The sequence below is a fragment of the Gossypium raimondii genome, chromosome 8, assembly GCF_025698545.1.
Source record: "Gossypium raimondii isolate GPD5lz chromosome 8, ASM2569854v1, whole genome shotgun sequence".
Lineage (NCBI taxonomy): Eukaryota > Viridiplantae > Streptophyta > Magnoliopsida > Malvales > Malvaceae > Gossypium > Gossypium raimondii.
In genome coordinates, this window is record NC_068572.1 from 10540422 (window position 1) to 10563183 (window position 22762).

At 33.9% G+C, this 22762-nt stretch overlaps 4 protein-coding genes and 1 long non-coding RNA gene across 8 annotated transcripts; 3 read left to right on the forward strand and 2 right to left on the reverse strand.

The window, feature by feature from the left end:
- The first annotated feature begins 2366 nt into the window (after positions 1 to 2366).
- Positions 2367 to 3099, forward strand: LOC105790769 (histone H2AX). Its single transcript, XM_012618518.2, has 2 exons — positions 2367 to 2659; positions 2760 to 3099. The coding sequence occupies exons 1-2, from the start codon at positions 2459 to 2461 to the stop codon at positions 2979 to 2981; spliced, it is 423 nt and encodes a 140-aa protein (XP_012473972.1). The 5' UTR covers positions 2367 to 2458; the 3' UTR covers positions 2982 to 3099.
- A 5623-nt stretch (positions 3100 to 8722) lies between these two features.
- On the forward strand, positions 8723 to 11322 carry LOC128032066 (uncharacterized). The gene is made up of 3 exons (XR_008188193.1): positions 8723 to 8806; positions 9857 to 9941; positions 10726 to 11322. It is a non-coding gene; the product is annotated as an uncharacterized LOC128032066 (long non-coding RNA).
- Positions 11323 to 13991: 2669 nt separating this feature from the next.
- Positions 13992 to 16578, forward strand: LOC105790770 (rho GTPase-activating protein 2). Its single transcript, XM_012618519.2, is given in 5 exon segments — positions 13992 to 14472; positions 15208 to 15328; positions 15417 to 15767; positions 15912 to 16250; positions 16252 to 16578. Coding segments are annotated over 5 exon segments (1290 nt in total). The 5' UTR covers positions 13992 to 14122; the 3' UTR covers positions 16381 to 16578.
- On the reverse strand, positions 15782 to 17159 carry LOC105790771 (uncharacterized). The gene has a single exon (XM_012618520.2). The coding sequence runs from the start codon at positions 17088 to 17090 to the stop codon at positions 16680 to 16682; it is 411 nt and encodes a 136-aa protein (XP_012473974.1). The 5' UTR covers positions 17091 to 17159; the 3' UTR covers positions 15782 to 16679.
- Positions 17160 to 18186: 1027 nt separating this feature from the next.
- On the reverse strand, positions 18187 to 22652 carry LOC105793133 (uncharacterized). 4 transcript variants are annotated; one of them, XR_008198509.1, is made up of 7 exons: positions 22058 to 22652; positions 19807 to 21884; positions 19450 to 19719; positions 19268 to 19343; positions 19013 to 19106; positions 18857 to 18923; positions 18187 to 18442 (listed from the first exon to the last, which is right to left on the reverse strand). XR_008198509.1 is itself a non-coding variant. In XM_012622059.2 (7 exons), the coding sequence occupies exons 1-7, from the start codon at positions 22302 to 22304 to the stop codon at positions 18388 to 18390; spliced, it is 2892 nt and encodes a 963-aa protein (XP_012477513.2). In that variant the 5' UTR covers positions 22305 to 22652; the 3' UTR covers positions 18187 to 18387. The 4 variants fall into 4 exon arrangements, 3 of the variants coding, with proteins under 3 accessions (XP_012477513.2, XP_052490314.1, XP_052490315.1); XM_012622059.2 differs by having other exon boundaries at positions 19263 to 19343; XM_052634354.1 differs by lacking the exons at positions 18187 to 18442; positions 18857 to 18923 and having other exon boundaries at positions 19263 to 19338.
- Positions 22653 to 22762: the final 110 nt, after the last annotated feature.

Below are 22762 nucleotides of genomic sequence, written 5' to 3' on the forward strand. Positions count from 1 at the left end.
TCCTATATTTATGCTGCAGAATCTTAACCCATTACTTATCCGGCTTAGTAATAAGCTGAAAATCCAATTTCATTAGAAAAGAATACTTTATGAGTTCTCATTATTTTTAATTAATTGTTTCAATTTTTTCCTATTGAATTTCTCTCTTTTAAATTGATTTTTTTTATTTTTTTCAAATTTAAATAATGTAAAAAATTGTTGTTATAGGACTACCATTAGAGGTTATTTCAAGCTCTTACGCAAGTCTTTTTAAGTGAAACAGATTTTTGCTTTAGGTTTTATTTTTAGGTTAACTATACAAATGGTCACTCAACTATGTTCGCATTTCTATGTGGTCACCCAATTTTAAAAATTTTCAATTTAGACACTAAACTTTGTGTTTGTTCCTATTTTGGTCACCCGCCATTAAATTGATAATGGGAAACATTTTTTTAACTAGTATAATAACACATTTAATCCTTAATACTTACATATTCTATCAATTTGATCCTAATTCTAAATAATTCAATTAATTTAACCTTTCACATTTACAAATTCTATCAATTTAAACCAAAACTTTCAACTTTTAAAATAGAGTCATTCCACGTTTATAAATTTATAAAACCCAAAAAAAACCCTTCTCCAATTGTGCAAATATAATATACTTGTAATATAAATATTTGGCATCACACTTATAATACCATGTCCATTTCTCAATCACTCATCTTTTCAATCATATCTCTTATTATTGAAGAATTATGGTGAATGCATGTGAATATTTTTGTCCATTAAAATTTTCTAATTTAAAACTACTCAAGAGAAAATTTTAATACTAAGCATAAATTAATAAATCATAAAAGGTAAATTATAATGTTTCCACTACACAAAACATAAAATTAAAATGATCAAATTTGAATATTGTGTGAATGTGAACTTGTTATAAAATTTATTTATGTTTTTGGATATTAAATCTGAGATAAAAAAGTATAAATATTAAATTAAAGATTATTATTGAGTTTGATATTTCCACAAGAAAAATAAAAAAACATAATCGTATATATATATATATATATATATATATATATATATATATTTAATAAAATATAAAAAATAAAAAGTAAATTAAACATGCGATTTTTTTAAATCTCACTTAAATAAATTAAACTTTCACTATCCATATATGTGATAATAATCCTTGAATGAAAATAAATTTTTGATTAGCATTTTGACAGATTTGGAGAAAATTTTTTCTTTTCTTTTGGGTTTTACAAGTTTATAGACATCTCTATTTTAAAAGTTAAAAGTTTTGGTTAGGAAGTTTAAGGATCAAATTGATAAAATTTATAAATGTAAAGGGTTAAATTTATTGAATTATTTAGAATTATAATCGAATTTGACAAAACATGTAAGTATTAAGAACTAAATGTGTTACTATACCAGTTAAAAAAGGTGACACTATTATTTACTTTATCAATTTAACGAAGGGTGACTAAAATAAGAACGAATACAAAGTTTAGTGCTTAAATTAAAATTTTTAAAAGTTCAATGACCAAAATAAGAATACAAATATAGTTAGATAACATTTGTATAATTTAGTGTTTATTTTTTTTTATTAAACATTCCATCTCAAATTTCAACTTCCTCACTTCCTCGAGTTCAACATATACTTTTGATCACTCATTCTTACTTTATGCATGTCTACTTAAAAAAGATTGAAAGATTTATCATTTTACCGTAAAACTTTGGTGTGACTTAGCGATGACTTACATGTAAAACATGTAAGAGATAAGTGTTGAAGAAAGATATAGTGAGATGTTCTCTTTTGGTAACATACCTAAAAAAGGATGGCATAAACAATATAATAAAATTATAAAACTAACTTAAAAGTTAAATACATTAAAATTCAATTTAACTTTGATAGTTATTATTATTTGAAAAAAGATAATTATTAAAATTTTTTTAAAGAATTACTACAGTCACAATTACAAAATACACATAATATATATGTGAGTAAGTGAGGTAAGAATAAACTATTATAAAATAATTAGGCTTGAACTTGAACATATTTAAAGATGTTCACATATATATAATCTACACAAGTTAGGTCCGAAACAGTGACTTAACCTTAAGAAAAAAACATTTAAGAAAACCCGCGACATCTAAAAGTTCTCAACTTTCAATCCCACCAAAAAGCAATAGTTTCCCCACCTTGGCGATCCAAGTGATTCAAATCCAACCAATCAAAACACAAATTTGTCACATACCTCCACGTTGGCAATCCTGGATACGAAAAGACAAGCCACTTTGGCCATCTCCGTGAAACCCAAACAGCCAATCAAAACGCACCTTCTCCCTTCTATATAATAACATCCCTTTCGCCTCGTCTCCCACCAAAACCAATTTCAAAGATTACTAAAAATTCCCCTTCAAAAAACTCTATCTTTCAAAAGGAAAAGAAATCCAAGCAAATCTGCAAATCATGAGCTCCGCAGCAGCAACAACCACCAAAGGAGGCCGAGGCAAGTCAAAGGCTAAAGCCGTTTCCCGATCCAGCAAAGCCGGACTCCAATTCCCCGTTGGTCGAGTTGCACGTTTCCTCAAGAAGGGACGATACGCCGAGCGCGTCGGATCTGGATCCCCTGTCTATCTCTCTGCCGTTCTCGAGTATCTAGCTGCTGAGGTTTGTCTAATCGGAACTATCTTTTATCATATTGGAAATCTCTTAGATTTTTTTTATAAGCGGAGTAACTGATCTGTTTGGGGTTTCTTTAATATTACAGGTTTTGGAATTGGCTGGAAACGCAGCAAGGGACAACAAGAAGAACAGAATCATTCCAAGGCACATTCAGTTGGCTGTGAGGAACGACGAAGAATTGAGCAAGCTGTTGGGAGGTGTGACGATTGCAAATGGTGGGGTTCTGCCAAACATTCATCAGAATCTGTTGCCAAAGAAGGCTTCGAAAGGGAAGGGCGAGATTGGTTCTGTTTCTCAAGAATTTTAGAGGATCTTGCAGTGCATTGGAATGATTATTTTTGGGATAGCATGTAATGAAACAGTTCGTTTTTTACATGTATAAATCTGTTAGTAAAGAAAGCGTAGAATTGAATCATTTATTCTAACTTTTTCAGGTTTTCAATTTTATTTTTGTTCGTTTATGTTTAGAACCAAAATCTCCTTCAGTCAATTTATGCAAAGACGTGCACATATATAATTAGAATGGTAAAGCAAGGGTACAGTGAAATATAAAAACTGACGTAGTAAGGGTATGGAGGGAAGGAGGTAGATGACATTTGAGATTCAAGTACTTGGATGTCGGAGGTACATCTTTTTACAAATTCTCGTTCCAGCAGGAGCTGGGTTCCCGGTGCGACTCCAACAGATCGTGTTCCGAGACAAATGCTTTGATGAAGTTAACAATCGATTCTTGAGTCTGAATAACCCTTTCTGAAATTTATTCTTGGCAAACCAAAGAACCCATATCGCAGTAGACATGTTGCCCAATTCTCGAATATTTACAATTTAAAGTGATTTAAAGAATATTTTTGTTTTACTTAAATCTGAACTAGAAAGAAATCAGTAAAGTACTATAAGTTGGGTAGATGAAAAATTGAATAAGGGCATTGAAGTATTTTTACTTCCCAAACTCTATAAGCCAAAAGTCACAGCACCAATTTTCTTGCTTCTCATGTTGGGTTCATATTTGCTTGCAAATGCTATGTGTTTGGGATTGCTTTTACTGCCCAAAAGCACTTTTATACCTCTAAACTCATTCCGAACGAGCCCAAAGAGAAGTACAGGGAGGGTACTTGCCTATTGGGTTTTAACAAGAAAATTAGATATTGGGATGTTACTCGAGCAGAGCTTTGGGCATTTGTTGGTGTTTTGACAGGAAACTAAAGTTTAGTTTGGATGAGCGGTGTGTTTATTTCTGGTGAGGTTAAAAATAGCGGTGATGGTGAGATTAGTTACTGTAGCGGTGAGATTGGATACTATAGCAGTGAAATTAGAAACAATGGTGGAGTGTGCGTTTAGATTCAAATACAACTGTAGTGATGATGTGAGAATAAAAAATGACTATTAAGACATCAGATTAGAATTGATATATAATAAAAATTTTTAAAATTATTTTACTTTCACAAAATTATTAAAAATATGTGAATTTACAAATTCATTTGATAAAATATTAAAATATAAATTTATAATAAAATATTTTTTCTTTAACTATTAACGTTGTTTTTTTACTTTTCTTTATTCAATTTATTAATAAATGAAAAGGGACAAAAAAGGCATGTAAGTTGCGTTTGCAGCTTTGAATTTTCAATTGGGCATAAATGGAGTAGTGGAAATTTTGGGGTGTGGTGCGATCTATTCCCTTCCACCGCACTAGAACTTGGTCATCCAAAGAAAGTTTTGTACCGCGGTTGCACAAAAATCAATAAAAAACGCATTGTGCTGATGCTAAACGGGGATCCAAAAGAAGCCTAAGGAGAATTGAAGCAAAGAAAATGGATGCAAAGAAATTTGAACAAGAAGAAAAACTGAAAAGAATCTGATCACAATTCAAATTTTCATTAAGTAAAAAACATATAGGTTACAAGGCTGTTACCTAATGTGTAACTGCTCCCACTAATTACTTGACTAAAGTAAAGCTTAAATTACACACAAAATGTAGCTGACATATCAACTATTACATCAAATTGGACATCATTCAAATCAACATTAATCTTACTAACTCTAAAAACAAATTATAAAAGAACTAAAGCTAGTTACATATAAACAAAATGTTGCTGTTGTACTGGTTGAGCTTCAATGTTTTTCTACTGTTGCATTGCAAGCCAAAGTTCAACACTCCTCCTTGGATTGTATGCAACAAACACCAATATATCTTCTTAAGTTCTCAAATCTTGTAGCACCGAGAGACTTAGTTAGAATATCAGCATGCTGGTTTTCTGAGCTATAATGGATCAAATTAACTTCCTTTGATTGCTCAGCCTCTCTAACGAAATGAAATTTAATCTTAAAATGCTTGGTTTTGCCATGAAATACTGGATTTTTTTACTATGGCAACAGCTGACTGATTGTCAACTCTAATCTCAGTAGCTTTAGCTTGATCTTCATTCAAATCACATAAAAGTTTCCTAAGCCAAATGGCTTGATTAACAGCTGCAGTAGCTGCAATGTACTTTGCTTTTGCTGTTGATTGAGCTACGGTTTGTTGTTTCTTTGAACTTCAATAAAAGACCCTTGAGCCAAGAGTGAAGAAATAACCAGATGTGCTTTTCATGTCATCAATGGATCCTGCCCAATCACTATCAGAATACCCTATCAACTTGAGTTCTTTTGCCTTCTCAAATTTCACTCCATAATCCAAGGTTCCTTTCATATATCTAAGAACTCTTTTGGCTGCCTTAAAATGAACAACATCGTAGCAATGCATGAATCTAGAAAGAAGACTAACAGCAAACATGATATCAGGCCTTATAGTTATCAAGTAAAGCAAACAACCTACAAGGCTTCTATACTCTTTCTCATCAACTCTTTCATGGTTGCCATTGTTGGTTAGTTTTTCATCTTGAGCCACTGGTGTGCTAACTATTTTGCAATTTGACATACAAAATTTGTTTAATATCTTCAAGGCAAAGGCTTGCTGACTTATGAAGATGGCATGATCAGACTGATTCACTTCCATGCCAAGAAAGGAAGTCATTTCCCCCAAGTCAGTCATTTCAAAAACATCTTGCATCTACACTTTAAAATTTTCAATCAGCTCCCTCTTGCTTCCAGTTACCAACAAATCATCTTCATATAGTGACACAATCAACAGGGTTTCATTCTCTGATTTCTTCACATAGAGAGTAGGCTTACTGATACTCTTCTCAAACCCGAGCCTAGACAGATATGTATCAACTTTGTCATACCAGGCCTTTGGTGCCTGCTTCAGACCATACAAAGCCTTTTTTTAGCTTGTAGACCTTACCCTCTTCATCAAGAACCTTGAACCCATCTGGTTGTTCAATGAAGATTTCTTTCTTGAGGAAGCCATTCAGGAAAGTAGACTTAACATCCAGTTGATGCACCCTCCATTTCTTTTGAGCAGCCAAGGCAAACAAAAGTCTTATTGTATCTAACCTTGAAATAAGGGCAAAGGTTTCTAAGAATTCAATGCCATACTATTGGCTGTACCCCTTCACCACAAGTCTTGCCTTGTGTTTGTTTAGGATCCATCACCATTGTACTTGACTCCAAACACCCACTTCACACCAATAACTCTCTTCTGGTCTGGCCTGTCAACCAATCCCCAAGTATTGTTCTTGTGTATCATCTCCATTTCAGCTTCCATGGCTCTTTTCCAACACTTTTCTTTAGCAGTCTCATCAAAACTTGAAGGCTCCATTATTGCCACATCACATCTTTGATAGATGTCAGTGATGGTTCTTGTGCATCTATTAGGTACATCATAGAATTCATAATTAATTTACTTTTCTTCTTCTTCAGCTGGTTGCAGATTACTGTCTTTTTGACCTTGTTCACACAAGCTTGCATCTGTACCATTCCATTTCCATACATTTTCCTCATCAAATTTCACATCCCTGCTCACCATGATCTTTTATGTGGAGGGATCAAAGACCTTATAGCCTTTCTTTGTGCTGTTGTAACCAACAAAGATCTTTTCTCCTGTTTGGTTCTCTTCTCAGCTGAAATAAGTGTATAGCAGACACAGCCAAACACCTTTAGGTGTGAAACAGTTGGCTTAAGTTCAAACCAAGCTTCAAAATGAGTTTTTTCTTTGACAGCATTGGTTGGCAATCTGTTGGCTTAAGTTATTCAAGTCGAATAACTTGAATACGATCCTCTTTCGCTTGCTCCTTACCACAAATTATATTAGTAGATGAACCTAAACATGTCCGTAGTCTAATTGGAAATGAGAAAATCAATTGAAAGACTAATATATCATCTATCAAGTCCAATTGGAGAGATGTTTTGTCTTGAGCATCGAAGTGGATAGCTCCTAGAAGATAGAGACATAGATGCGATTAACTAGACTGATAATATGTCGGACAAGACCCAAGTAGAATAGATCTTAACCTCATTTATTCTTTTATTTATTTGTGACGTTTTTAGTGTAACATATCTTAATCCTAAGTGAATGATAGACTATGTATGTGTGACTCATATACTTTGATGTAAGTAAAAAATTGAGTTTGAATAGATAAGGATCCGAAAACTAGTGCGTTGGGTATATGGCTTTTGCAGTATGTAGCATCATTCACAATAGTGGAATTCATAACACAAGAATGGGTAAATGATATCCTTTTATTGGCATTATATGATAGATGAAAAGTAAACGTGGTTACAGGTCATTTATCTTTGTGATAAATAGGATCATATTGGGAGAACGGATTTATCCCAAAGAGATTAAAGATATCTTATGAGGGTAACACACTTATGACAATGTCATTGGATGAGAACTGAACGAGCAACTTTCGTAATGATATGTAATTAGGGAAAGCTCAGTTACGATATTATAATGGAATGACTTCGTGACTAAATGAGTTTATAATTAGTAGGTGAAAAACTAAAATTTTATTATAAATCATTTCAGCCCTAATCACAAATATCAAATTAATCCCTCTGCTAGCTCGTTGAAATCAGAAATGAATTGTATTTAGAATCAAATGAATAGAAATGGATAAAAATGACATAGTTAGAGAAATGAGTTACATTCACAAATGAATGTGGTTTCTCACTAAATATGGAAATGGCTTGAGAATTAATTTAACATTTTCAATTATTATTGAAGTAAATAATTGAAGTTCGAAAACAAAATTAAATTAATTGGTCATTGTGAATCCGTTGAATGTAGAAATTAAATATACTCTCATAAATTCTTTTATGGTAAAGTTGTCATAACTTTAACGAAATTAGAATTGGGTTGAAAAATTATTTAATTGAAAAATTAATATATATTTATTTTGGGAAATAAAAATAATGCATTAGGTTGGATTAAATTATAACGTCCAAGAAGCATATATAATTGGACCCGATACAGGAGAGGCCCAAAGCCCCTCATAATATATTTGAGGGGCAGCTAAACCTAATTCAACTAGGGGATTGATTTTTCTATTAAATAAGCATTATTTGCATTCTTCTAATTCAACTAGGGTTCTTTTCTCTCTCCATATAAATAGATGACACTGATAGAACTAAATGTAATGGCCCAAATTCAATTCTATCGGAATAGTGGTTTCGTAACCACAAATCCGATTTAAAGAAAAATTTATTTTAATATTTTTGCATGAATATTGATATGATAGGAAAATCGTATGAAAATATCGATAGAAAAATTTTACAAATTTAGTGGTTAATTAGAAAAGAAATTATTGAAGAAATTGGGTAAAATAAGGTATCGAGACCTCGATCTCGTAAAATTGAGTCAAAAACATTTTTATAAATATTTATGAAGTGTTAGTAATATGGTATTAAAATTTCGTTAGAAAATTTTAATGTTTGGGTAGTCAATTAAGTAAAAAGGACTAAATTGAAAAAGGTGTAAAAGTTACTAGAGGGATTAAATAGCTCAATTGTGAAATGAGGAGGGACATAAATTGAAAATAACCCCAAAAGGAGATATTTTGGGCGGCATACGCTGAAAAAAATCAGGAGAATTGAAGAAATAAGGGTAAAATTGGAATATTACAAAATTTGCTTTAAAAGTTAGGACTAAAGTGGAATTATCTAGATTCCTCTTTATTTTTCTGCACTCTCATCAGCCAAAAAACGTCCTAAGGGTTTCATCAAGCTGGTTTTTCATAATTTTTGCACCAAGTGAGTTAATCCTTTCATTTTTCTTGTAATTTTTGTGTTTCTAAGACTTTTACAACTAGGTCCTATTACTAAATTCATTAGTTTTTTATTTTATGAATGAATTTGAAAGTTTTTATGAATATGTGCTGGAATTTTATGATGAAATAGGATGAAATTGAAGCTTTAATTTGTTTTTGAGATGATTTTATTAGGTAATTCCAATAGAAATTGATTTGTAGGACCTAATTGTGAAAAAGTTTGGAATTAAAGTTTAGTGCTGAAATTCTGATTTCCAAAGGTTATAAGGTAGTTTAAAGTGATATAATAAAGTGTTGATTGAGAAAATCAGCTCAATTGAGAGGTTAATTGAGCAGGGACGAAATTATCATTGTTGAAAGTTTAAGGAAAAATGGTAATTAACACCATGCACTAAAACAGTTTTGGACAGCAGCAGTACTCTGACTTTGAAAATCACCAAAATTGTAAAGATCGAATTAGAGGTGAATAAAATATCAAATTAAATCTTATTGAGTCTAGTTTCTTATAAAAGAAACGGTGTAAGAAATGGAGTTGTAAATCATGAGATATAATAGATATTGTGAGACAAGGTCAGAATGAATTCAGGTTCCCTGTTCTGACTTTGGAAAATCATTAAAATTGTACAAAATGATTATGAGTTATAATTTATATGTTTAGAATCCTTAATGAGTATATTTTCTGAAGAAATAAAGGGAAGCATCATCCTAATTCTGTACTGTGAGATAATTAATTTTTAGTGAAGAGGGGTCAGAACTGTCATACAGTGAAACAGGGGAAACTTTAAAGAATAAACTATACTTATTGGCTAAACCAAAAATTCTGAAATTTTTATGATAAGAAGATATGTGAGTCTAGTTTCAGCGAAAATTAACGGATCTTAATTTGGAGTTCCGTATCTCAAGATATAAATAATTTAGTGACTGTGACTCAGTGAGGCAGCTTTGACTGCACTATAAATAATAATGGAATTGTAGAGAAAGCTACATATGAACATGAAATGTATTAGATTAATGATTAAATTTATTTATTTAGATCCGGAAAATTCAAATACGAAGCAAGATCGAGGAAAAGAAAAAGTTCGGGATTAGTAGATTTTTGCTTACGAACAAGTATCGAGGTAAGTTCGTGTAACTTGAATTATATTCTTAAATGCTTGAAATGTTTGTTATTGTTGTGAATATGAGTTGGATGTTTATTGTATGATAACTGATGAAGTATTTGATATTCTGGATGAAAAGAGGAAATAAATCCCGGTTGAATGAAAGGAAAATTCGATGGATCTCTGAAAAGGAATTGACGGTAAAAAGGATCTAGCCCGGACGGGTGATCCTATCCTGATATAGCCCTCCCGAAGAATATGTGGAAAATGGATTTAGCCCGGACGGGTAATCCGAATTAGGGTCTGAATTTAGCCTGGACTGATCCAAGCTCATTAGAGTAATTGTCGTTGCGAGATTTAGCTCGGACCGTAATCCCGACAATACTGTGAGTTTATATTACTGATTTAGCTTTGGACCGGTAATCCCACCGTAAGGATGAGGTTTATGAGTGTGCTCTCTAAAATGGAAATGTGTGCACATGAATATGAATTGACGGACCCGGATTTGTACACTTAGGTGTACCCCTGAATATCCATCGAAATTCCAAGTAGTTCAACGGGATAAATATGGAAAAATAACAAGGAAATGGAAATCATGGAATTGATGAGCTCACCAATCATTTATCTTTGTAATGAATTTGTATGAGGTTGAGTTTGTATGTGATAGGTATATGTTTATGTGAATTGGATGTGTGCTTGTGTTATTAAATGATGGATGTATAAGTATGGTAAGTATAATTCCTGTTGCATGAACTTACTAAGCACAAAGTGCTTACCCTGTTTCTTTTTCCCCTGTTTGTAGAGTTAAGAGCTCGGAAGTCGGATTTGGTCGGAGACACATCACACTATCAATCTCGAGATCTCGGTACATAAAGGAACTTTATTTTGGAAATCAATGGCATGTATAAGCTAGTAAATTAGATGTTAATGTGAAATGAATGTATGGTTAGCCATTGGTATGGCTAACAAATTTTGGTTTTGGTATGTGATGAAATTATCTTATGAATATGATAAATCTATCTTGAAAAAAAAAATTCGGTAAAATCTGGTAATGCCTCATACTCTATTTCGGCGACGAATACGGGTAGGGGGTATTACACTAAAAATATAGAAGTTTCACACAACTTTGAGATATTTTTAATCTGTTCGAAAATAGTGAGAATTTATTTTGTAAGTATAAATTCTATTTTTCGGGAATAACAATTCTACCGTTTTTATTGAGAGAGAGATCTACTTTCCTACTAAAAGTAAGAAAATTATTTTTGGTTCGTGTTTGATTCATAATTGTTCGATCCCACGCTTGAAGCGATTCTTGGTACGAGAATAGTAGAGAAGGTTGCTCGGTTGAAAGCTAGGAACGTCAAGGACCCGTCTTGCACAAAGCACAAGTACTTTTCGAGAAGAGTTTATTGCTATAAATATCACAAATCGGTTTGATTTTCAAATTTTTATTTTTTCGTTGTGCAAGAAAATTGTTTTGAAACCGATTTTTTTTTCAGCAAACACAACGTATAACTTTTGCCAAATACAGATGTTACATTTGACAAAATAAAAACATATGTACCACGTTATAGAAATTTGTTAAACTCAAATACCAAATGATTTATTAAGTCTATGATAAAATATATTTTTTGATTTAAGACCCTCGAGTATCATGAGCCACCTTAAATTCTAACTAAATCCATAGAAATGCTACATAAGACCTCTAAATGTCCAATAAAGCTCTTTCAAATATTATTTCTTGAGCTTGATACATTGCTTCTTAAAGAGCATTGAGCTCTTTTGTACTCCACCCAACAAGAAAAAAAAAAGGTGAAAGCATCTATGAAGTCTTTGTATTATAGAGACGGTATCAAATTTGTCCATCTATAATTAAATAGTTCAATTTAGTCCCTAGACTATTAAAAGAATCAAATATGTCTGGATTGTAATAGAATTAATATTTACTGTATAAAAATATTTTCAATTACAATAAATAACATTTTTATACAGTAACAATTTAACTTTATTTTAGTTTTTTAATAATAAAAAATATTAATTTAAAGCAGTGTATTAAATTCCAAGGTACATTCACCGGATAAATACATAAAAGAAATTGCAAGTTTAATTGGGCGTCGGGACGCTCCTTCCCTTCATTTGTCGGGCGCTTGCCCTAGAAATTGACCTCCATACATAAGGATGAAAAATTACCAAAATAAACATCATTCCTTTCCGAAAGAAGAAAATGATGGTGTCTGTTAGCGTAATGAAAGTAGAGAATCTGTTCTCTTTTTCTTTTTCCCAACTAAATTCAATTATCTAAATATGGTTATTATTAGGTTCAGTAAGATTATGTACCCATTTTTAAATCTTATTTAAACAATAGTTGTCATCACCTAACTCTTATTACCAATATATACGGACCTGCATGAAAATAAACTTAAATGTAATTCAAAGAAGCAATTAATAAGTTTTTGATTAGAAATTAGTTTCCAATCCAGGTCTACCTTTCCTCTGAAAATTAAACACATTGAGTCATTCTGAAGATACCATTAAAAACCCTCAAATCAAACCCTACAAAATTGCAGAATATATTTGGAAAAAGGTAAATGTCTTCCCAATTTCCCGACAACCGTTTCCACTTCTTCAAAACTGTGTGTTAACTACTTTTTTTATATTTTAAAATGAATAATAAATAATTTAAAGCGAAAAGGACCAATCAATAAATCTGATCAACTTTAGAGACTAATGAGAGGCTACGGAAAATGTCATCTGTGCACACCAGGAATTTGGGTATCTATACTTCCAATTTATTAACTGTTTTACTAAGTTTGTGTCACGAGTTGCCAGTTTCGTTAGAAAAATTATAAAAATATTCTTCCGTAATTAAAACAAGTTATATTATTTGAGGGTATTTTAGTCTTTTCATTTTAACAAAAAAAAAAAGGTATATAGTGGAATTTGAACACATGCCAATTTATCACTCAACCAATGCTTTATCTTAATATACACAATTTATTACCTTCATTTTGATGATAGCGTCATGATAACTAATTGTGGTGCTTTTAGTATTGTTAATTTGTTGTATTTATTATGATTAATTAATTTCAAACCATTCATTTCATTTTATTATATACTATTTTAAACACACATAAGTGTTCTAAATAAGTGGTTTTCACATGCATTCACGTGTGATAAGATTTCTTATTAATTAAGTTGGTGTCACAAGCCAACTCAACACTAACTCACAACAAATGATAAAACTATGATAAATAATTGTAGAGCAATTAGTATTTTTACTTGATGTATTTATGTAAAATTTAATATGATTTTATTTTAATATTATACATATTTCATTTGTTATTATGATTAATTAATTTCAAGCCATACATTTCATTATATATTGTATGTTATTTTTAAACACACATTTATGTTTTAAATCCGTAATTTCCATATATATATGCATACACATGTGATAAGATTTCTAATAATAGTTAATAATTTAGCATGGTAAAATCCGTTTTAGGATTTTAAAAATTTATAATGCTAATATTTATGATTATTTTGTCAACTGAAATTTAATAAGTTAGAAAATTCTAAAAGGAAAAATGATATTAAAAACAAAATAATATAAAAATATATGCAATATGAATGTCATTAGATTTGTAAAATATTTACATTTCAAAGCTAATTGTTTGTATATATTAAAAACTATTTTCTTAATAGTTTCGTGATCCAGTGATAAAAACGTTATGTTGTATGCATAAGAATTTAGGTTCGATTTTGTCGAAAAAGAAAAGAAAAGGTGGTACCATTCAAATCAAAATTTTAAAATATTTTATTGTGTTTTAAGAGATTCAAATCTCTCACCAAAGACCATGAATTATATTGAATAGAAATAAAGTAGTAAATGGGACATATAAAAAAATATTTAATTTGAATCCCAATCTTCAAAATAAGGGTGTCATTTTCCCAAGGAGAATGATTTTTGTCAGTGACCCATTGGGGTAGATGGTACTCTCGTAATATTACTCAAACTACAAGGGCAAACAATAAATTCCACCGTAGATAAAATTTGAAAACACAAGTGGACGTTAACTCTAAAAACTTGAAAAGCTTCACTTCCGATGCATCTCTCAATATCAAAACAAGTCCACAAAATTTAAAAACCTCGTGACCTTCGAAGAAGAGAAGCAAAACCCAAAGCTAACAGGAAGATAATGACAGGTCTAGTAATGATGACCAAAGGAGGTGGCTGTGGTGGCGGTGCGAAGGGCGGAGCTAAAGGAGGAGGAGGAGGAGGGCTCAAGAGCTGTGAGGAGGAAGAAGAACGGCAGAACCAGATTTCTGTCGTGGCCTTGCTTTTGGCTGCTTTGAGGAAATCCATGGTGTCTTGTCGTGTTGATAGACGAGACGAAGTAATGTCTTCTTCCACCGTTCATCAGATGGAAATCGGATGGCCGACCAACGTCAAACACATCACCCATGTTACATTTGATCGGTTCAATGGGTTCTTGGGTCTTCCCGTTGAGTTCCAAGTCGAGATCCCCGGTCGGGTTCCAAGTGCTAGGTAATTTTCTTTTGTTGGTTTCTTTAAAGATTGATTTCTTTTAGTTGTTTTCAGGTTGAAATGTTAGTGTTTTCTGCAGTTTAGATCTGAAATTCATTTTCAAAGTTTTGATTTCAAGCTCTTTTTCATTTTGAAAATTTGAAAATAAACAATTTATTGAACTGGGTTTGTCGCTTTCTATAAAAGCTATATGAAATTGACAAATAATTTTTATAATATATACACCTTGTTTATTTTGTCCTTACTCCTTTTTCCGGAAGCAGTAAAATAATTGGACTTCGAGTTGCTTGTGGAATTGCAGTGAATTTCATCGAGTGATAGAGGCTATGTTAGTATTATTTTAGGGTATTAGGATTTGTGGTTATATTAGGTTTATTTCTTGCAGCACCTGAAGTGTGCAATAAATGTAGCTACTGACCCTGCCTTGTATAGGTGAAGCAAATAAATGATGCCATGTTCTGGACTGTTTTTAGTTGCAAAATATTTATTGCAACCTAATCTTGTCTATGAAGAAATTTGGGTTTTCAAAGAAACTTCTTTTGATGTACCTCTGCGGTTTACAAGCCAAGTCCGGTCTTTTCTCCAATCAGGGTTTTATCTCCCTATTCAATTACAGCACCATGGTTGCTGTAAAGCGAGCTTATGGCAAAGCTCGAACTAGGGCCTTTTGCATATGGACATTTTATCTGTTCTATTACTATGGTCCTTAATTGCAACTGACTGTATTCATTACAGTGCTAGTGTGTTTGGTGTCTCAGCCGAATCAATGCAATGCTCGTTCGATTCCAAAAGGAATAGTGTCCCCACTATACTCTTACTAATGCAGGAGCGGCTTTATTCACAAGGAGGCCTAAAGGTTTGGAGTTGTAAACATGGTCAACTACTATTCAATTCAACTCTATGCAATTGAATGATCATGGTTTTCTGCTCAATTGATCTTGTAGGCAGAAGGGATTTTCCGGATAAATCCTGAAAATAGCCAGGAGGAGCATGTAAGAGATCAGCTCAATAGGGGCATAGTGCCGGATAATATCGACGTCCATTGTCTTGCTGGCCTTATAAAGGCTTGGTTCCGGGAACTTCCTTCAGGGGTGCTAGATGGACTTTCCCCTGAACAGGTTCTCCAATGCAATACCGAAGAAGAATCTGTCGATCTTGTGAAGCAACTAAAGCCAACTGAAGCTGCATTGCTCAATTGGGCTGTTGATCTTATGGCGGATGTTGTCGAGGAAGAGGAATCGAACAAAATGAATGCGAGAAATATCGCAATGGTTTTTGCTCCGAATATGACTCAGGTATCAAACAAAACTTTCTAGTTTGCATAAACGAATTTGTTGGATCAGTATTCAGAGATATGTACTTAAAATTGTTTTGTCAAATACTACAAACTGCCATGGGAACTAAGATGAAGATTTTTATTTTGATTTTCTCTCGAGTAGATGTCTGATCCATTGACAGCTCTGATGCATGCTGTTCAAGTAATGAACTTGCTCAAGACCTTGATCATGAGGACACTGCAGGAGCGTGAAGAGAGCGCAACAGGAGGGAGATGTTCACCAATGTCGTCTCACTCTTGCAATGGCCCTACCGATGAGGAGTTTGATAGTAACCGAGAGATGGAAACGAGCTGCGAACTGAAAGGACCAACATCAGAATACGATAATGCCCTTTACAATAGCTACAGCGGAGACGAAGATGAAGTTCAGTCATTAGGTGAAATAGAGGAATGCTTCTTGAGGCAACTGGATGAGAATAATAAGACCGTCACCAATAGTCTTTTTGGTGGAACCAGCTGACGAATTGCAAAGTGATAATTCAAGTCCAGTTACTGTCTTACCTGAAAGAATTTTTGCCTTGAGAATTAGTGATGGAAGGGACTCCGGTCAGAAGGAAGACCCAAGCACATAAGGATGTGGAGATGATAGACAATCTAGATTGTCACTGTCCTTGTCTAATGCTATCTGATTGATGATGGTTCATCCTTACATTATGTAAAACAATACTTTGTTGCTCTTCGATCATGATTTGCTTCTGTAAATCGATAAAGTTAGTGTTGTTTGAATCAAAGGTTCAGTAATGGGGCTGAACTTGTGTTTGTGTTTGAAATCGAAGTTCTCTAACATTGCCTGTTCTATCTAAATATGGTTGATTTGCAGGGAATTGGGGGAAAGAAAGGACAAAAAAACAAAACAGAAAAAGAACAGCATCTAAGATGCTAGACAGGTTTCCCAGAACAGCTTGTTCTTTTCCATCTCATTCATGGTTGAATCAAAAGAAACAGCTGATGCTTTCTTGTTTTGTTTTACCACAACTCCATTAATACATTTCTTATACAAATGAACCCCATTTTGGTCCACCACCTCCCCATCCTCTTCATCATCTTCGTGATGATCATCGCCAACATTTGCTTTGTGATCTAAGCTATAATTAACCACATGAAGAAGATCAGATTCAGATGTAGTGGCATCATCACAGCTGCATGACTCGGCATCATCGTTGTCATCTTCATCATGGTTGATAACAGATATGGCGGGATCAAAGTAACCGGCTTCGGAATCGCCGGTAGCCTCTAAGTGGAAGAAATAAGAGACATCAACAACTTTATTTGTAATCTCCATGTTTCTTGTCGACACTAAAGAACAACGTAAACAAGTAATAACCTTATTTTGGAGTCCCCCATACGTAGTGTTTATTTATAATAGATATAACATATTACTATAAAAGGAATTTGCAAAGAAAAGGAGAGGTGGGGCTACTTTTGCCGCCAGCGGCGCCTCCGCCACCGTTTGCGTGTTTGAGTTTGAAAAGAAAAAAACAATTATCCGTTGGCTAATTCACCTTCTAGAACAAAAAGAATATATATATGTATGTTTATGTACGTATTCCAACTATTCTAGAAGCAGTGTTGACGACACGGAGTTTCTACCTTTTAAAAAGGGGTTATGATAGAATAATAACTTGGCAGCCTCCAACGACCAAGGAGAAGAAAAATGAAATCCGCTTCATGAATTTTGGGTCAAATTCTGATTTTGATCCCTCTACTATGCTCAAAATTTTGGATTTAGTCCTATACTTTAATTTGATTTTTGGTCCTTTTATTTTTATAATTTTGTTAGCTGGAGCGAAGCCATAAATTTGCTTTGGGTCCAAAATCGAATTAAAAAAATTTGCGAGACCAAAATCCAATTTTACCATTATATAGAGATTTATAATTTTATAAATTTTGACCGGACTATTTACCATTTTGGGGATGCCCTAATCATCAATTAATCCGAATAATATTATTAACTGTTCGGGTTTAAAATATTGGCGTTGATTTGCGTATAATAGACCAATTCTTAAATTTGAGTAAAATAGAAAGATCAAAACTAAAATTTGACCTAAATATTGGCTACTGCGTTTGGCATCTGCAGTCTTATTTGTCTGCTGCTGTTGAGAGTCGTAAATATTAGCTGTACATACAGAATTAATTCAATATATAAATGTTCACGTGAGACATTTGTTTTAGAAAAAAAATATGAAGTTTTATGGATTGACAAATTCTTACTAAGTGTATATATATAGATAGATAGATATTAAGGCATACTTTGGCCCGATACTGACAATGTTTTAGTGAAAACAATGAACTCTGACTGGACCACAGGAGGATGTTTAATTGTTTATGAATCCCCACATGGACTGTTGTTTCAGTTGGCAAGTGAATATGAAGACCCATTAACCAATCATGACCGTCCAATGTTTTATCAAATACGGCATGTCTTTTACAAATTTGCATAATGTGATAGCAGTCTCACTGAGCAAAATGGGTTTTAAAGTCTACGAGTTTTCTAACATCACAATGGCCCCCATGTAGTTGACATTTTAACCTGACTGTACAAAATAGGACCCCGCCCTTCTTGTCTACAAGTGCACAGATCAATGTTTCCTTGAGCTTTGATCACGTCTATTCCTCTCTGAGAAGAGTTGATGCCTGTAAGATGACCATGCAACATTAAAAGAACAAAACGAAACAGTACAAGTTCCCACTACGAGTATGGTTAGATTTTTCTAAGTTACATATATATATATATATATATTGGAGGATCTTTGGATACTTCAAGAAGAATGAATAGTCTGAGCAACATAGATTGTGAAACTGATCTATAACGTGCCTTGTTTCTGGTTCAAACTTAGGTGCTCATATGACTAGCATGTGGGGAAATTTAGATGATCTTAAATGTGAGAATGAGCTCAACTACTATGCCAAGCAAATATCAGAATGATGGCCCTGATCAGTTTAGCTAAGTAAACCACAGTTTCAGATTATCTCAACAGGCCTGTACACACGGCCAAGATGGTGCAGATTCGGGGATAATATTTATTATATAAATTCCAATACATTTACCTCTGATATTCCAATTTTTGGATGACAATCCCGTTTAACAGAAGCTCTGAACTATACACTGTTGCTCCTGCATTAAAGTAAACTTGTTCAATTACCACAAAGCTGAGTGATCATTTATTAGAAAGAAACGGGACATCATGATAATGGTGTAAAAACCTTTCTCAAGTAAAGGTTTACAGATTGCCAGATCTTGTTCACAGGAAAGAATCAAGAGATCATCTGGAATCTTTTGATCTTTTGCTTCCACTACCTGAGGAGAAATTCTCAGAAAGTCATTACTTTACCATATTGTCCTAAGATAGAGAAAACATAAAAGGAATATAGATAAAGTTATATCAACGATATTCGAACACCATTAGTGACTGATAGCTGCAGGCTACCTATTAAGGTAGATAGATACACATACCTCACCTCCAACTGCTTTGGCCAAGCTAGCAATCATCTCTTTGTTAGGTTTAACAGTTTGGGTGATGCAGATTCTTCTGTCCTGCCAAGGGATATTAGATATCAGCATTCAGGATATTCCAGTAATGTAAGAAGTGTCTAAGGAACTAATCTGGTTTCAAATAAATCAGATATCCACATACAACCACCTTTAGAAGTGGATACCGTCTTGCTCGAGCCAATGAGACAGCCATATTAAAACCAATTTCCTTTTCCCTTTTGGAGTCCCTCAGGATGTAATTTCTCTCATCTAATAAGCAACTTGCCTGCCCACAGCTATCAAGCCATAGATTAGTCACCACTGATTTTCCAAGAGCAATGGCTTCCAACATGTTCCTCGTACGCACAAATTTGTCTGCTATGAAATGTGTGGCATCCAAAGAACATGATGTGATAGAAATACCCAGTCGTGCAGCAATCTGTTCAAAATAAAAGCAAATCAAAGAATTTTACAACTAGATTTATGAATTATCTCGTTGTTGAATAAGAAACAAAAAAGGCTACACCTTTTTCTGCTGCTTGACTACATCATCATCCAAATGCTGGCTAAACAGGACTCGAATATATGCCAGCTCTTTTCGTGCTCTGAAGCCTCTGTGGGTAAAATCAGACATTAACTTAGGAACACCTAACCCAATAAGCTCTTTCAAAAGTGATGGTTTTGGTAGGTTTTTGTTGCAAGGTTTCCTGTGATATACGTAGGGTCTGTTGTTGAGTGATGCCTCATTCACACCTTTTTTACAACAAAGTGTAGTGATGCACTCCTTACCAGAGGGTTCAATAGTATTTCTCAGTGGTTCTCCAAAATTATGGTTCTTTAAACCATTGATGATTGATGTAGAATCCACATAATATGGCTTCTCAGTTTGGGCGGCATTGACTCCATCCAAGTCCCAAGCACTTTCTCTTATGTTTGGGGCTGCTAAATCACTGTTTGTAGTAACGCCTGAAACTTGTTCTTTACAGTTCTGTCTTGATAAACTTTCATCAGAATTACTTTCTAAAGAAGGCCAAGAGAGGGAAGTACACATTCGTCCTTTCATGTTGAAGTTACTAGAATTGGTTTCATCATCTTCTGGCATTTTTTTATTTCTGACAGGATCCAGTTTGTGTTCTTCTGCACCAACACTAGTGAATGAAGCATGCATGTTACTCTTTCCACTGGAATGGATCGGCACTTTCCGTTGTGTTCTTTTGCCTTTGGGACAGTTCCATGTATCTAATCTCAAATATCTGGCTATAGCAGCTTCTTGTGGACTACTTCGTTGTTCACTCAATTTGCCGTCAAGAGTTTCAGCAGAGGCATATGAATGCAGCTTGGTGCATTTCTGCTTGCCACTCAATAACTTAGGTGGATCAGCAACCACGCTCTTCCTCTTTCTCTTATATGTTAGAGTACTTCCCTCCTTAACATTATTGGTCATTACTCTTGGTTTCTCCATTTGATCCTTAATCTTTTTTACATTAGCTCCTCCCTTGCAGTGCCTAGTTTGATGAATGATAGGTTCCTCCTGTGACAATTGTTTCCTGCACGAGTTCTGCATATCAGGAGTGAATGCAGTCACGTAAGTCTCACAGTTTTCTAGGTTGTTCTGGCTCACAGATTCATCCAACTTTGATTGCTTGCTCTTAGTTGTTTCGGGTTTTAGTTTGTGACTCAACTCCTGATAATTACAATTCCATGATGAACTAGAAATATTCTTGTTATATCTTCTAGCAGAACGCTTTCTTCGAATTGACTCTTTTCCAACTTCTCCTATCTCACAAGCAGCAACCTTTTGAAGGGAATGATGCACCAAATGGGTTCTACTCATTGCTTCACCTTCCAGAAGATCTGTGAGGGCACCCTCTACAGCTTCACATGTATCACAAGCTTTACAACTGGGAGGGAGGCCGTAACATAGAGCTTCCATCGCTTCTGCAGCTATTTGGGTGCTAAAGCCAACATCAAACATGTCTGGTATGTCTCTTGCAGTACTACTAGCTTCAAACTTTTCTGATGATGATTTTGTCTTTATGAGTTCGTCCACCTCCTTAAAAGATCCATTTACCATATTCCCTTCTGATTCTTTTTCTATCCCGATACTGGCTTTCAAACCCTGATCCTTGAACCCTGAAAGTGAATGACGGCGTGCATGCTTCTCTTCATGCTCATTGCTTAAACTTATTTGCCCTTTATTGTGAAGATGTTGATGGCTTAAGTCTCCAAATTCAGAAGCCCCTGTCATTCTCTTGCTAAAGGAATCAGTCTCTCCCTGATGACAACTCTCAAACCATTCAAAGGTTCCCACTTTTTTGACGGAAGATCCCCGATTGATTATCTTAGCCAAATGTCGAGTTCCCTTTGCACTGGAGACAAGAGGCGATTTAGTCCTCGTTCTCTCTTCAACTCCTTGACACAAATCCACACTATTAAAGCTCAAAAAGTTATCCACGAAGCAAAGTGCAATAGCTTGGGACGACTCTCCAGGTTCCTGAGAATCAACATATTCCAACCTTCTAATCTCATGATCACCTATAGACAATTGAGGCACATCCTTTTTCCCATCACTTCTATCATGATCCATGGAAGATCTTTTCGTCCCTTCAATTCAAACCACAGAAAATGATTTACTAATAATTACTATGCACCATAAGATTCAACCAAAACATAAACACAAAGCAATCATGTTGATCTCAATTTGCTAAGAGAAAAAAGGGGGTACAATGACGTTGAATAAAAATTTTAAAACAAAACAAAACCAATGAAAGACTAACCTGCACTAAGTTGTTTGTCAATTGAATCAACATCTGAACAAGGGCTTTGCCCTTCCCTCTTCTTCGACACATTCTTTTCACTTCCACCAGTGACCTTTCTACAATTAAAGAGAGTTATAGTCTCGGTTCTACAACTTCCTTCATCTTCACTATCAAGCACAATTTCCATATCAAGCTCACACATTACTTGTTCAACTTTCACATCCTCCACATGACCCATATAATCATCACCATCATCACTATCCATTACTTCAGTACCAAAGCAAGCTTTCTCCAACTGGGTTTCATTTTCATTTACAGGACTATCAAGCACAACAGTATTTATTTGGATCAAACTTTGAGAATTTTCCTGATGATTAACCAGAATCCCCCAAAATCATGTAGAAAAAAAAAAAGGGGCAACAATTGAAATGTTGAAAGGAAAAAAGATTACCGGATGGATGGGGAGTGAGACTCAAAGAGTAGAGTGTGAGTTTCAATTTGTTAATGTTGGATTTTTCTCAGTGATCAACGATGATTTGGTGGGAAACCTCAAATTCTTAAATGATGGATGGGAAAGCTAATGTGGTGGCACAATAAAACCCCATTTTTATGCATCAAAAGCATTTTGGGATTTTTTGAGTTCGGATTTTTGGAGGGGAAATAATAACAAAAAAAATGTACCTGAAGGGTCGGGCGGGAAACTATTCAATTAAACTTAAATAT

What these genes read in the sequence shown, in the direction of transcription:
- LOC105793133 (XM_012622059.2), bottom strand. Translation starts at nt 22,304, where the DNA reads ATGGATAGTGATGATGGTGATGATTATATGGGTCATGTGGAGGATGTG. An exon ending in TAGTCAAGCAGCAGAAAAAG is followed by an intron (nt 19,720 to 19,806) that starts GTGTAGCCTTTT and finishes TATTTTGAACAG; the next exon opens with ATTGCTGCACGACTGGGTAT. An exon ending in CAAAAATTGGAATATCAGAG is followed by an intron (nt 18,443 to 18,856) that starts GTAAATGTATTG and finishes GTCATCTTACAG; the next exon opens with GCATCAACTCTTCTCAGAGA.
- LOC105790771 (XM_012618520.2), bottom strand. Translation starts at nt 17,090, where the DNA reads ATGGAGATTACAAATAAAGTTGTTGATGTCTCTTATTTCTTCCACTTA.
- LOC105790769 (XM_012618518.2), top strand. Translation starts at nt 2,459, where the DNA reads ATGAGCTCCGCAGCAGCAACAACCACCAAAGGAGGCCGAGGCAAGTCA. An exon ending in TCGAGTATCTAGCTGCTGAG is followed by an intron (nt 2,660 to 2,759) that starts GTTTGTCTAATC and finishes TTAATATTACAG; the next exon opens with GTTTTGGAATTGGCTGGAAA.